This window comes from Ursus americanus, chromosome 5 (genome assembly GCF_024610735.1).
Source record: "Ursus americanus isolate L20-20 chromosome 5, mUrsAme1.1.p, whole genome shotgun sequence".
NCBI classification, from domain to species: Eukaryota; Metazoa; Chordata; class Mammalia; order Carnivora; family Ursidae; genus Ursus; species Ursus americanus.
The window spans coordinates 17984517-17999333 of NC_142131.1; the positions used below are offsets into that span (position 1 = coordinate 17984517).

At 37.8% G+C, this 14817-nt stretch overlaps 1 protein-coding gene and 1 long non-coding RNA gene across 2 annotated transcripts in view; one reads left to right on the top strand and one right to left on the bottom strand.

Moving 5' to 3' along the window:
• Positions 1 to 14817, bottom strand: part of LOC123791476 (uncharacterized) — a 507626-nt gene that overhangs the window by 303711 nt on the left and 189098 nt on the right. The gene's annotated exons all lie outside the window — the stretch shown is intronic.
• On the top strand, positions 13035 to 13241 carry NREP (neuronal regeneration related protein). Its single transcript, XM_087861916.1, is given in 1 exon segment — positions 13035 to 13241. A coding segment is annotated over 1 exon segment (207 nt).

Below are 14817 nucleotides of genomic sequence, written 5' to 3' on the forward strand. Positions count from 1 at the left end.
CAATATCCCAGCTCAGCAGAGAGTCTACTTCTCCCTCTGTCTCTCCCCCTGTTTGTGCTCTCTCTCTCTCTCTCTCAAATGAATAAATAAAATCTTAAAAAAAAAAAAAAAAGACACTGTATGACCTCACTTATAAATGGAATCTTTAAAAAAAAATCATAGAAAAAGAGATCAGATTTGTGGAAGAACTCAGGACAGTGGGGATTGGAGAAAGGTGATCAGAAGGTATACACTTCTAGTTATAAGTAAGTACTAAGGATATAATGTACAACATGATAACTATAGATAACAACTGCCGTATGGTATACTGGAAAGTTGCTAAGAAAGTAAATACTAAGAGTTCTCATCACAAGGGGAAAAAATGTTTTCTTTTTTCCTTTTCTTTTTCTTTTCCTTTTATTTTATCTATATGAGATGAAGGATAACTATTAGGGTAATTATTTTACAATACATGTAAATCAAACCATCATACTTTATGCCTTGAACTTATACAGTGATGGACATCAATTATTTCTTTTTTATAGTTTAATTCTTAATAAAGCCTGTGTTTAAAAAACTGGCTTGCAAAATTCCTGAAAATTCAAAAATTAGTTTGCAAAAGTTCATACAGCCATTTATCATACCACTTATTTACTCCAACTGTCAATTATTTCTTAATAAAACTGGAAAAATTTGTTGACGAGGGATATCAGGAGAAGAGCAGAAGAAATGAGAGAGACCCACCTCACTCTGAGGCACAGGTGTACAGGGCCTGCAGAAGTCTGGGGCCATGGCTGATGAGGAGAACTGAGAGAAATGCTCTAGGTGCTCTGGGCCCCACATTCAGCAACACTGGGAATTAAAGATGAGATATTACAGATCCTAGTGACATTAAAGAATAATAATGAGATATCATGAACAATCTTACACAAATAAATCTCTTGGCTTTGATGAAATGAACAAATTCTTTGAAAAAAATTACATAAACTGACACAACAAATAAAAAATTGGAATAGCATTATACCTATTGAAGAAAATGAGTTCATAATTCAAAAATATCCTATAGGACCTCATTCCTGATCATGATACAGTAACAGAGCCCAATCCCTCCCCCTCTCCACCTCCAGACGAGTAGATAATTCTCCGAGATTGCACAGGGCCGGGAAATATTTGTGTCCCCATCAGTCAGAGTAGAAAGACACCATAATTTTAGTAGGATAAATTAAAATCCTCAGAAGGCTATCTCCCAGAAATGAAACTAACTTAGTCCTGGACTAAAAGATACACTGGACCTCACTAACAAATCATAAAAGCAAGCTTCGAATGAATCAAATGAACCCCCCAAAATTTAACTTCATGGCAGTTTTTTTAAATCTAATACTAAAAGGAATATAACAAAATTCTACGCCCTACAACAAAAAAATTCACAAGAAGCGAGGGAGGGATTGCCTGGCACCAAATCAAAATTATTAGTTATATACAGCAGCTGGAAAATAAGACTCATAACCAGGAGAAAAATCAATGCAAACAGATCCAGAAATGACAAAGATAATAAAATTAACAAAGATCTTAAAATAGCTATTATAAATATTCTCAACCACTCAAGAATATAGAGAAATAAACAAATGAGACTATATCAAACCAAGAAGCTTTTGCACACTGAAGGACACCACCAACAAAATGAAAAGACAATCTACTAAATGGAAGAAGATATTTGCAAATGATATAACTGATAGGGGGTTAATATCCAAAATACATAAAGAACTCACACAACTCAATATCAAAAAAAAAAAAAAAATCCACACAATCCAATTTAAATATACACAGATGGCCTGAGGCAAGATTTCTCCAAAGAAACATACAGTTGGACAACAGACATATAAAAAGATGCTCGACATGACTAATCAACAGGGAAATGCAAATCAAAACCACAATTAGATGTCATCTCAAACCTGCCAGAATAGGTAGTATCAAAAAGATGAGAGACAACAATATTTGAAGAAAAGGGAACACTTGTGGTGGGAATGTAAATTGGTTCAACGACTAGGGAAAACAGTATGGAGTTTCCTTAAAAAATTAAAAACAGAATTACCATGTGATCCAGCAATTTCACTTCTGAGTATTTATCCAAAGAAAATAAAAACATTAGTTCAGAAAGATGTACGAGCCTTACATCGGAAACTGGGGATGTACTGTATGGTGACTAACATAATATAATAAAAAATCATTAAAAAATTAAAAAAAAAAGATGTAAGCACCTCTATGCTTATTGCAGCATTATCTACAATAGTCAAAATTTGGAACCAACGTAAGTGTCTACTGATACATAAATGGATAAAAAAATGTTTTATATATATATATATATATACATATCACATATATATACATATATATTACATATATATACATATATATACACATACATATATATACACATATATATATGACCTATTACTCAGCCATTAAAAAAGAATGAAATCTTGCCATTTGCAACAATATAGATGGATGTAGAATATATTATGCTAGGTGAAATAAGTCACAAAGAAAAAGACCAATACCATATGATTTCACTTTTATGTGGAACCTAAAAAACAAAACAAATGAACAAGTGAAACAAAGCAGAAATAGATGCATAGATACAGAGAACAATCTGGTGGTTGCCAGAGGGAGGGCAGAGGGAATATGGGTGAAATAGGAAAAGGAGATTAAAAGGTATAAGCTTCCAGTTATAAATAAAACAGAGATACAATGCACAGTATTGAGAATATATTGGTTAATAATATGTAACAACTTTGTATGGTGACAGAAGCTAGATTTATGGTAGTGATCACTTCATAATGCATATAAATGTCTCATCACTATGCTGTACACCTGAAACTAAATTAATATTGTATGTCAACCACACTTCGATTTCAAAAAAGAATATAGAGAAAAACATGAGCATAATGAGGAGAGACATAACAGATATTCAAAATTAAAACAAACAAAAATAAATCAAACTCCTAGAGATGAAAACGACGATGTCCAAGATGAGATTAAAAATATACTAGAAGAGATTAACAGATGATACAGTGAAGAAAAGATCTGTGAACTTGAAGACACAGCATGAGAAACTATTACATATGAAGCAAAGAAAGGGAAAGATAGCAAAGAAACACAGAGATCAGTGACTTGTGGGACAATAGCAAGTGGTCTAATAATTTGCAATAGCAGTCATCAAAAAGAAGGGAAAAAAGAGACTAGATTTAAAAAAGAGTGACTACACATTTTCCAAATTTGATAAAAATTATAAAAGCTGGCCTAAGAGTGTCAATATAGCCCAAAATAATAAACAGAGAGAAATATATAACAAGGCACATCATATTTTAATTGCTAAAAACCTGTGATAAAGAGATGATCTTAAAAGCATATAGGGGTGGGGGAAAAACACGACCTAAAGAGTAACAAAACCAATATTAAGCATATTTCTCATTAGAAACTGTCCAAGCTAGAAGTAAATAGAGTAATATGTTTAAAATACTGAAGGAAAACTAGAATTCTATACCCAGTGACACTATCTTCCAAAATGAAGGTAAATTAATGAAGACTTGCAAACAAACAGAAGTTGAGAGACTCAATTGCCATTACATCTGGAATACAAGAATTCTTGAAGGAAGTTCTTCAGAAAGAAGGAAGGTGATGCTAGATGAAAACAGGGAAACACAAAGGAATAAAGAGCACCAGATCTGTGACTATACGGACAGATATAAAAGCTATTTTTCTTGCTTTTTCAAACTCTTTAAAAAATAATTTACTCTTTAGAGAAAAAAGTAACATATCATACAGAATTCATAAAATATTAAAATAAAATATATGACAAAAATTGCACAAAGGATAGGAGAACCAATGAAAATGTCCTATTATAAAGTTCTTTCACTATACATAAAGAGGTATAATATTATTTGAAGGTACTCCATGACACACTAAAGATTAATATTTTAAACCCTAGAGCAACCACTAAGATAAAACAGAGACCTACAGCTTACAATCCAATAACACAGATGAAATGAGCATTAACTTCTGAGTTAACTCAAAAGAATGTAGAAAAAACATGGAACAAAGAATAAATTAAAAAATAGCCCTTACAACTTCCACAAAAAATAACTCATAATGGATCAAAGACCTAATTGTAAAACACAAAACCATAAAACTACTGAGGAAAACAGGAGAAAATCAAATGACTTTCTAAATATATGGCAATAACATTAAATATAACATTAAAGGCACAACCCCTGGTAGTAATAATAATCTGGACTTCATTAAATTTTAAAAATTCTGCTCTGCAAAAGACACAGTCAAGAGAAAGAAGACAAGTTACAAACTGGGAGAAAATATTTGCAAAAGACATACCTGATAAAGGACTGTTCTCCAAAATATACAAACTTTAAAACTCAACAGCAAACAAAAAATAGACTCGGGGAAGAAAAAAGATGGCAGCGGAGTAGGGGACCTTTTTTCAGCTGGTCCCCTGAATCGAGCTGGATATCTACTATATCAAACTGAACACCCACGAAATCAGCCTGAGACGTAGGAAGATACATCTGGATCTCTACAAACGAACATCTCTGGTGCTGAGTATTGAGGTACGAAGAGGGGAGCCGTGAATCTGCCCACAGATATCGGAAGATAAACGGAAGGGGGAGGGAGCCTCTGAGCTCAGGCGCCAGGAAGCAGTAGCCACCTGCACTGGGGAGCGGGCCAGACTCAAGGACCGGTACTCACGAGAAAGCAGACTGAGACCGAGAGCCCGGGAATATGGGCGCGACCAGACTGAAAACCCGAACTCCAGAGCGCTCACTCAAACTAGACTGAAACTGGGAGCTCGGGAGCATGCGCGCGTCCAAACTGAAAACCGGCGCTAAGGAGTGCTCACTGGAACCAGACTGAAACAGGGAGCTCCGGAGCGCGCGTGGAACCGGGGTTGGCTGGTGGTGGTAGAAGCATAAAGGAGAGAGACATGCGGATCCTGGGAGCGAGGGCTGGGAGAGCGGCTGTGCGGCGCACAACCCGGGACGCTGCGGGGTTTTTAGCGGCACTGACAGAAACAGAGTTAAAGTGGCCAGGAGAGCTCAGTGCAGAGCAGACTGCGATCTCTCTGTTCTGAGACAGAGGCTACGATACGGCCACTGTGGCTCTGACTCTCAGAAGAGTCACAGGAAACCACCAGGGAAAGCCACCAGAGAACAAAGGCCTGGAAATACGGGCTCACATTGTGCCCATCCCCACCCCCTCTCACAGGGGACAGCAACTCTACCCAAACAGGGTTGCCTGAGGATCAGCATGGCAGGCCCCTCCCCCAGAAGGCAGGCTGAAAAATCAAGAAGCCCACATTCCTAAGCTCCCTATAAAACAAGTGCACATTGCCTGGGTCCTGGTCAATAATTTGGGCTCTGTACTTCCCCGCAAACTCTCCTCATCAGAATGACAAGGAGGAGGAATCCCCAGCAGAGAAAAGAAACAGAGACTGTGTCCTCTCCCACAGAACTAATGGATATGGATATAACCAAATTGTCAGAAATGGAGTTCAGAGTAACAATGGTCAAGATGATGTGTAGGCTTGAAAAAAATATTAACGAAAATATTAACGAGAATATAAAATCTCTAAGGGCGGAAATTACAGTGAATCTGGCAGAAATTAAAATGCTATGAATCAAATGCAGTCTAAATTGGATGCTCTGACGGCCAGGGTAAATGAGGCAGAAGAATAAATTAGTGAATTGGAAGGTGGGATGACAGAAAACAAGGAAAAAATGGAAACTTGGCTCAAAAAAATCCAATCTCAAGAATGTAGATTATGGGAGACTACAGACTCAATGAAATATTCCAATGTCAGAATCATCAACATCCCCGAGGGGGTGGAGAAAGAGAGGTCTAGAAGAGATATTTGAAAAAACTGTAGCTGAGAACTTCCCTAATCTGGCAAAGGAAACAAGCATTCATGTCCAAGAGGCAGAAAGGACCCCTCCAAGATCAATGAGAACAGACCAACACCACGTCACATAATAGTACAATTCGCAAATATTAGATCCAAGGATACAATCTTGAAAGCATCCAGGGGGAAGAGAATCCTCACCTACAGGGGGAGGGACATCAGAATAACGTCAGACCTGTCTACAGAGACCTGGCAAGCCAGAAAAAGCTGGCAAGACATATTCAGAGCACTAAGTGAGAAGAACATGCAGCCAAGGATCCTTTATCCCTCAAGGCTGTCATTCAGAATTTACGGAGAGACAAGGACCTTCCAAGACCAGCAGAAACTGGAAGAATATGTGACCACCAAGCCAGCCCTACAAGAAATATTAAGGGGGGGGGGGGGGTCTATAAAAGTAAAAAGGCCCCAAGAGTGATACAGAACAGAAATTTACAATCTATAGAAACAAAGACTTCACAGGCAACATGACATTAAAATCATATCTCTCAATAATCACCCTCAATGTAAATGGCCTAAATGCTCCCATAATGCCACAGGGTTGCATATTGGATAAAAAGACATGACCCATCCATATGCTGTCTACAAGAGACTCATTTTGAACCTAAAGATACATCGAGACTGAAAGTGAAGGGATGGAGAACCATTCTTCATGCCAATGGACCTCAAAAGAAAGCTGGGGTAGCAATTCTCATATCAGACAGATTAGATTTTAAACTAAAGACTGTAGTTAGAGATACAGAAGGACACTATATGATTCTTAAAGGATGTATCCAACAAGCTGGATATGACAATTATAAATAGCTATGCCCCCAACAGGGGAGTACCTAGATAGACAAGCCAACTCTTAACCACAATAAAGAGACATATAGATAATAATACGTTAATAGTAGGGGACCTCAACACTCCACTCTCAGCAATAGACAGATCACCTAAGCAGAAAATCAACAGAGAAACAAGAGCTTTGAATGATATACTGGACCAGATGGACCTCATAGATATGTACAGAACACTACACCCCAGAACAAAACAATACTCATTCTTTTTGAATGCACATGGAACTTTCTCCAGATAGACCATATACTGGGTCACAGAACAGGTCTCAACTAATACCAAAAGACTGAGATTATTCCCTGCGTATTCTCAGACCACAATACTTTGAAACTGGAACTCAATCACAAGGAAAAATTTGGAAGAAACTCAAACACTTGGAAACTAAGAACCAACCTACTTAAGAATGATTGGGTACCAGGGAATTAAAGACGAGCTTAAGCAATTTATAGAAATCAATGAGAATGAAAACACATTGGTCCAAAACCTATAAGACACTGCAAAGGCAGTCCTAAGGGGAAAATACACAGCCATCCAAGCCTCACACAAAAGAACAAAAAAATCTAAAATGCAGTTTTTATATTCTCACCTCAAGAAGCTGGAGCTGGAACAGAAGACCAGGCCTAACCCACGCATGAGAAGGCAGTTGATCAAGATTAGAGCAGAGATCAACGAAATAGAAACCAGGAGTACAGTAGAGCAGATCAACAAAAGTAGCAGCTGGTTCTTTGAAAGAATAAATAAGATCGATAAGCCACTGGTCAGACTTATTCAAAAGAATAGAAAAAGGACCCAAATTAATAAATTATGAATGAAAGGGGAGAGATCACGACCAACATGAAAGAAATAGGAAGAATCATTAGAAACTATTATCAACAACTACATCCCAATAAATTAAATAACCTGGAAGAAATGCATGCCTTCCTGAAAACCTATAAGCTACCAAGTCTGAAACAGAAAGAAATTGATTATTTAAACAGACCGTTTAATTATGAAGAGATTGAAGCAGTGATCAAAAACCTCCCCAAAAACAAGAGTCCAGGGCCTGACAGATTCCCCGGGGAATTCTACCAAACATTCAAAGAAGAAATAATACCTATTCTCCTGAAGCTGTATCAAAAAATAGAAACAGAAGGAAAACTACCAAACTTATTCTAGGAGGCCAGTATTACCTTGATCCCCAAGCAAGGCAAAGGCCCCATCAAAAAGGAGAATTACAGACCAATATCCCTCATGAATATGGATGCCATAATTCTCAACAAGATCCTACCTAATAGGATCCAACAGTACATTAAAAGGATTATCCATCACAACCGAGTGGGATTCATCCCTGGGATGCAAGGGTGGTTCAACATTCACAAATTGATCAGTGTGATAGATCACATCAACAAGAGTCAAGAACCATATGATCCTCTCAATTAATGCAGAAAAACCATTTGACAAAATACAGCATCCTTTTCTGATTAAAACCCTTCAGAGTGTAGGGATAGAGGGTATATTCCTGAATTTCATAAAAACCATCTATGAAAAGCCTACAGCGAATATCATTCTCAATGGGGAAAAGCTGAAAGCCTTTCCCTTAAGATCAGGAACACGACAAGGATGCCCACTCTTGCCATTATTATAGAACATAGTACTAGAAGTCCTTGCAACAGCAATCAGACAAAAAGGGATAAAAGGTGTTCAAATTGGCAAAGAAGAAGTCAAACTGTCTCTCTTCGCAGATGACGATACTCTATATGGAAAACCCAAAAGACTCCACCCCCAAATTACTAGAACTCATAGAGCAATTCAGTAATGTGGCAGGATACAAAATCAATGCTCAAAAATCAGTTGCACTTCTATACACGAACAATGAGACTGAAGAAAGAGAAATTAGGGAATTGATTCCATTTACAATAGTACCAAAAATCATACAATATCTCCGAATTAACTTAACCAGACAGGTAAAGGATCTATATTCTAGAAACTACAGATCACTGTTGAAAGACATTGAAGAAGACACAAAAAGAGGGAAAAACATTCCATGCTCATGGATCGGAAGAATAAACATAGTTAAAATGTCTATGTTACCCAGAGCAATCTCCACTTCCAACGCCATCCCGATCAAAATACCAATGACATTTTTCAAAGAACTGGAACAAAGAGCCCCTAAATTTGTGTGGAACCAGAAAAGGCCCTGAATTGCCAAGGAACTGTTGAAAAGGACAAACAAAACTGGGGGCATCATGTTGCCTGATTTCAAGCTATACTACAAAGCTGTGATCTCCAAGACAGCATGATACTGGCACAAAAACAGACACATAGACCAATGGAACAGAACAGAGACTCCAGAAATGGACCCTCGGCTCTATGGGCAACTAATCTTTCACAAAGCAGGAAAAAACATCCAGTGGAAAAAAGATAGTCTCTTCAATAAATGGTACTGGGAAAATTGGACAGCTATATGCAAAAGAATGAAACTTGACCACTCTCTCACACCATACACAAAGATAAACTCCAAATGGATGAAAGACCTCGATGTGAGACAGGAATCCATCAAAATCATAGAGGAGAACGTAGGCTGCAACCTCTTTGACATCAGCCACAGCAACTTTTTTCGTGACACGTCTCCAAAGGCAAGAGAAACAAAAGAAAAAAATGAACTTGTGGGACTTCATCAAGGTAAAAAGCTTTGGCACAGCCAAGGAAACAGTCAAAAAAACCTAAGAGGCAGCCCACGGAATAGGAGAAGATATTTGCAAATGACAGTACAGATAAAAGACTAGTATCCAAGATCTGCAAAGAACTTCTTAAACTCAATACACGAGAAACAAATAATCAAATCAAAAAATGGGCAGAAGATATGAACAGACATTTTTCCAGTGAAGATATACAAATGGCTAATAGACACATGAAAAAATGTTCAAAATCATTAGCCATCAGGGAAATTCAAATCAAAACCACATTGAGATACCACCTTATGCCACTTAGAATGGCAAAAATTGACAAGGCAAAAAACAAATGTTGAAGGGGATGTGGAGAAAGGGGAACCCTCTTACACTATTGGTGGGAATGCAAGTTGGTACAGCCACTTTGGAAAACAGTGTGGAGGTCCCTCAAAAGTTAAAAATAGTTACCCTATGACCCAGCAATTGCACTACTGGGTATTTACCCCAAAGATACAGACTTAGTGAAGAGAAGGGCGATATGCACCCCAATGTTCATAGCAGCATTGTCCACAATAGCTAAATTGTGGAAGGAGCTGAGATGCCCTTCAACAGATGACTGGATTAAGATGTGGTCCATATATACAATGGAATATTACTCAGCCATCAGAAAGAACAATTACCCAACATTTGCAGCAACATGGATGGGACTGGAGGAGATTATGCTAAGTGAAATAAGTCAAGCAGAGAAAGACAATTATCATATGGTTTCACTCGTTTATGGAACATAAGAAATAGCAGGGAGATCGGTAGGAGAAGAAAGGGAAGAATGAAGGGGGGTTAAACAGAAGGGGGAATGAACCACGAGTGACTATGGACTCTGGGAAACAAACTGAGGGCTTCGGGGAGGGGGGGATTGGGATAGGCCGGTGAGGGGTATTAAGGAGGGCACATATTGCATGGAGCACTGGGTGTTATACGCAAACAATGAATCATGGAACACTACATCAAAAACTAAGGATGTACTGTATAGTGACTAATATAACATAATAAATTAAAAAAAAAAAACTAAAAAAAAAAAAATAGATTCAAGACCAGAACAGACATCTCACCAAGGAAGATATACAGATAACAAACATATGAAAAATGCTCCACATTATATGTCATGAGAGAAATACAAATTAAAACAACAGTGAGATATCACTGCACATCCATTAGAATGGCCTAAATCCAGAACACTGACAATACCAAATGCTAGCAAGGCTGTGGAGCAACAAGAATTCCCATTTACTGATGGTGAAAATGCAAAACTGGAAGACAGTCTGGCAGCTACTCACAAAACTAAACATACTCTTACCATATGACCCAATCATCATGCATATTGGTATTTAGCCAAAGGAGCTGAAAACTTAGTCCATACAAAAACCTGCACACTAATGTTTATAGTAGCTTTACTCATAATTGCCAAAACTTGGAAGCAACCAAGATGTCCTTTGATAGGTAAACAGATAAGTGAACTGTGGTACATCCAAAGGAATCTTATTCAGCACTAAAAAGAAATGAGCCAACAAATCATGAAATGACATGGGGGAACCTTAAATACATTTTACTAAGTGAAAAGGCTACATACTGTATGATTACAACTATTTGAGATTCTGAAAAAAGCGTAACTATAGAGACAGATGATGAGAGAATCAGCGGTTACCAGAGATTGGGAGAGAGGGAAAGATGAGTGTGCAGAGAAAAGAGGACTTTTAGGGTAGTAAAACTATTCTATAGTATACTATAATAGTGGACATGTGTCATTGCATATTTGTCCAAACCCATAGACTGTATAGCACCAGCAGTGACCCTGTATAAACAATGGATTTTGGATAATAATGGTGTGCCAGGATAAGTTCATCAGTTGTAATAAACATACCACTCTGGTGTGGGATGTTGATAGTAGGGGAGGCTAGGGATGCCAAGCGTATTTAGTTTCTGTAGTTTCCGCTCCATTTTGTTGTGAATCTAAAACTGTTCTTAAAAAAAAGTAATGCAAATGGGCTAAAAGTCTAAATTAAAAGACAAAATTCTCAAATATATATATATATTTTTTTTAAGATTTATTTATTTATTTATTTGAGAGAGAGAGAGCATGTGGGGAGGGGTAGAGGGAGAGAATCTTCTAGCAGATTCCCCACTGAGCACAGAGCCCCATGGGGGGCTCGATCCCACGACCCATGAGATCATGACCTGAGCAGAAACCAAGAGTTGGACGCTTAACCAACTGAGCCATCCAGGCACCCCTCAAATTATGTTTTAAGAAGACAAATAAACTATATACCCCATACAATAAATCCACTTTAAACATAATGACACAGATAAGATAACATGACGGAAACGAGTCATACAAAAGCTAGAGCAGCTATATTATTTCCAGACAAAGTAGTTTTCTGAACAAGATATACTGGATATAAAGAAGAATATTTCATTATGACAGAAAGGTTAATTCACCAACAGAACATGATAATCCTAAATACATATTTACCTAAAAATGAAGCTTCAAAGTATATGAAGCAAAAACTGATAGAACTGTATGTGGAAATAGAGAATTCTCAATTTGAGTTGGAAATTTCAACACTCCTCTCTTGGTAATTAACAAATAGAAAAGCCAGTAAGGATATATTCTACCTGATCTAAGTGATACTCCATCTCAATACAACAGAAAACACATTCTGTTCAAGTACACATGACACATTCAAAAAGATCCACCATATTTCTAGCCATAAAAAAAATCTCAAAAATTTTTAAGGATTGAAATCACATGAAATATGTTTTCTCAGTGTGACAGGCAGAACAATGGACCCCTAAAGATGTGTCCTAATTCCTGAAGCCTATAAATACATTAGGTTACATGGAAAATAGGAACTGGGGTCACCAATGAAATTAAGATTGCTAATTTAATGACCTTAAAATACAGACAGTAATCCAGACTTTTTGAGTGAATCCAATGTTATCTTCAAGGTCCTTAAAAGTCAAGGGAGGAAGAAGAGGGGAACCAGAAAGATAGAAACATGAGGACTCCGCACAACGTTGCTGATTCTGAAGATGGAGGAAGAGGCCCATGAGCCAAGGATTATGGGCAGCCTCTAAGACCTGGAAAGAGGAAGGAAATGGATTCTCCCCTATGGATTCCAGAAAAAAAAAAATGTAGCTTTACTTTCATCTTGATTTTTTTTGAAACAAGAGTGTGTATAATGCATCTTTCCAGTAGTATTTCCTTTCATTAAGATATAAGTCCTGGTAAATTTATGTGTAGAAGCATATTGGACAAGCCCATGAGCTTAACTGCTTGAACCTACACTGTGTATAAACCATCCCTCCGGTAACATCTTCTTTCATTAAGATATAAGTGTTTTTAAACTTATATGCAGAAACATATGGAAAAAGTCATATGTCTCCCTCCCCACCAGCTGCCTTTGTAGTATGATGCCCCTTTTCATCCACATTTGTGTTTCAGGTGTAAAGAGGAGAGAGAGTGAAGAGGGAATGGAGCTTTTTGTTTGTTAGTCTCCCTGGACTGAAGAGAGGGAGGATGCAAGGCCAAGACTGTTATGATTCTCGAAATGGCTTATTACCCAGAGTCCTCTGCCTGGGGCAGTTAAGAACCATTTCCAAATAAGGAAATGGAGGGAAGGCTTTCTAAGGGAAGACTTCCTGTCCCAAAGGAAGTGAACCTCAAGAAGGGTGATGAGATTGAGGCTACCTCCCTGACTCCAGTTGGCAGCAATGAACTCTACTCCCCAGGCATCGGTCACCTCTACTCTATTTAATTGTGACACCTCCATTTGTATTACATATGGTGTATGAGTATTGATGAGGTCATGGTAAAATATACGGGATTTTTTTCTGGGCAAATCAGTATAAGAAGAAACTATGGGACTCTGAGCTGTGCTTTAGAGAATTTACAATGGACAAAGTGGTATCATCAAACCAGTTTTTAATCTTTCTGACCCAGGTGAAAATGCTCAGATTTCACACTATGAATTCACATTTACAACCCTTACAGGTGGGCCTTCAGGCCTGGTTCTTGAGGACAATGTCTTCCACAACTCAAATTCCCTTTGCTCTCACACAAACAGTTCACTCCTGCCTTTTCATTCACACAGCTCCCTACTGCTTCTCGAAGTACAAGCTGAGAGCCCCCATTCTTTTTTTCATTTAGATGTGACCAGCCTAGTAGTTTTTGTTCATCAATTGTCTGTATCTCTGTATTTTATCCATGTCCTGTTTTGATATGTAGAAGTACTTTCAAACTGTAGTTTCCTTGTGGTAAGTGACTGAGATGCTGCCACAGGACCTGAGACACTGATGAATGGTGCTACTTTGGACTTCCAACATGCTCCTTGGTGAGGTAGCTCTGATGGAGCTATATTTTATTTCCATGTTCTAAGAAGGTGTTGGTACTCTGCTTCCCTGAATGTTGTTCTCTAGATTGGATCACCTTGTTTTCCTTGTGTCTTAAGTGTGGCTTTCTCCTATCAGTGTTGTAGGCTGAGTAAATGCTACCAGAGAGAGTAAGAGATTCACATCTCACTGGCTGGCACTCACGGACATGCAGTCCCTGTAGCACGAGCATTCACAAAATTGTAATTTACTTACCAAATCTTTTTTTTTTTTTTTTCGGTAGCCTCACGTGCCTAACTTAGAAAGTGATAAGCAATGATTTGGCAGGCATTTTTAGGCATCCTTTTGGTTCTTTTTGTTTGAAAGGCTATTTGGGGGCGAAAGGGCAAATGTTTAAAATAAACACCCTCTGAAAAATATCCAAAAAACTAGCATCTGAGTAGAATTTCAAAAATTACACCTTTCCCAAAAATTAAGTTGGAAAAAATGTCTTCATATTTTTTAAAAAGCAGAGCTCTTTTTTTCAGCAGTTTTGGTAAGCAAGGTGTAGATTTTACATTTTTGTCCTTGCTCCTAATGAAATGGATAAACAAAAATAAAACCAGAGAATACCATCTACTCATGGATAGTTGTATAAGCCAGTCTGAAAGCTCACATCAATTTTTACATAACTGTCTTATAGCTCCTCCTTTGACAGAGCAGGCTTTGTTCTGCCTTGTTCCTCTTCTGACTGTTTCCTGTGCATTTTCCTCTTCCTCCTCCTCTTCCCTCCTTTGTTAGAATAGGTATATCAGCTGTATAGGCAAAGGAAGAAAAGAGTACTTTGCATCTTTGACATTTACGTAGAGCTGCAGGTGAACACTGCTGAAAATGCAGGTTTTCTTAAGAGTGTGATCTTTACTGATGTACTCACAAGTACCCGATGTATTTTAGCCATTTTAATAGTATCTGCTCAATAAATATGCAAGCTGTAAAAAAGAAAAAGGAAAAAAAGGTCATGTG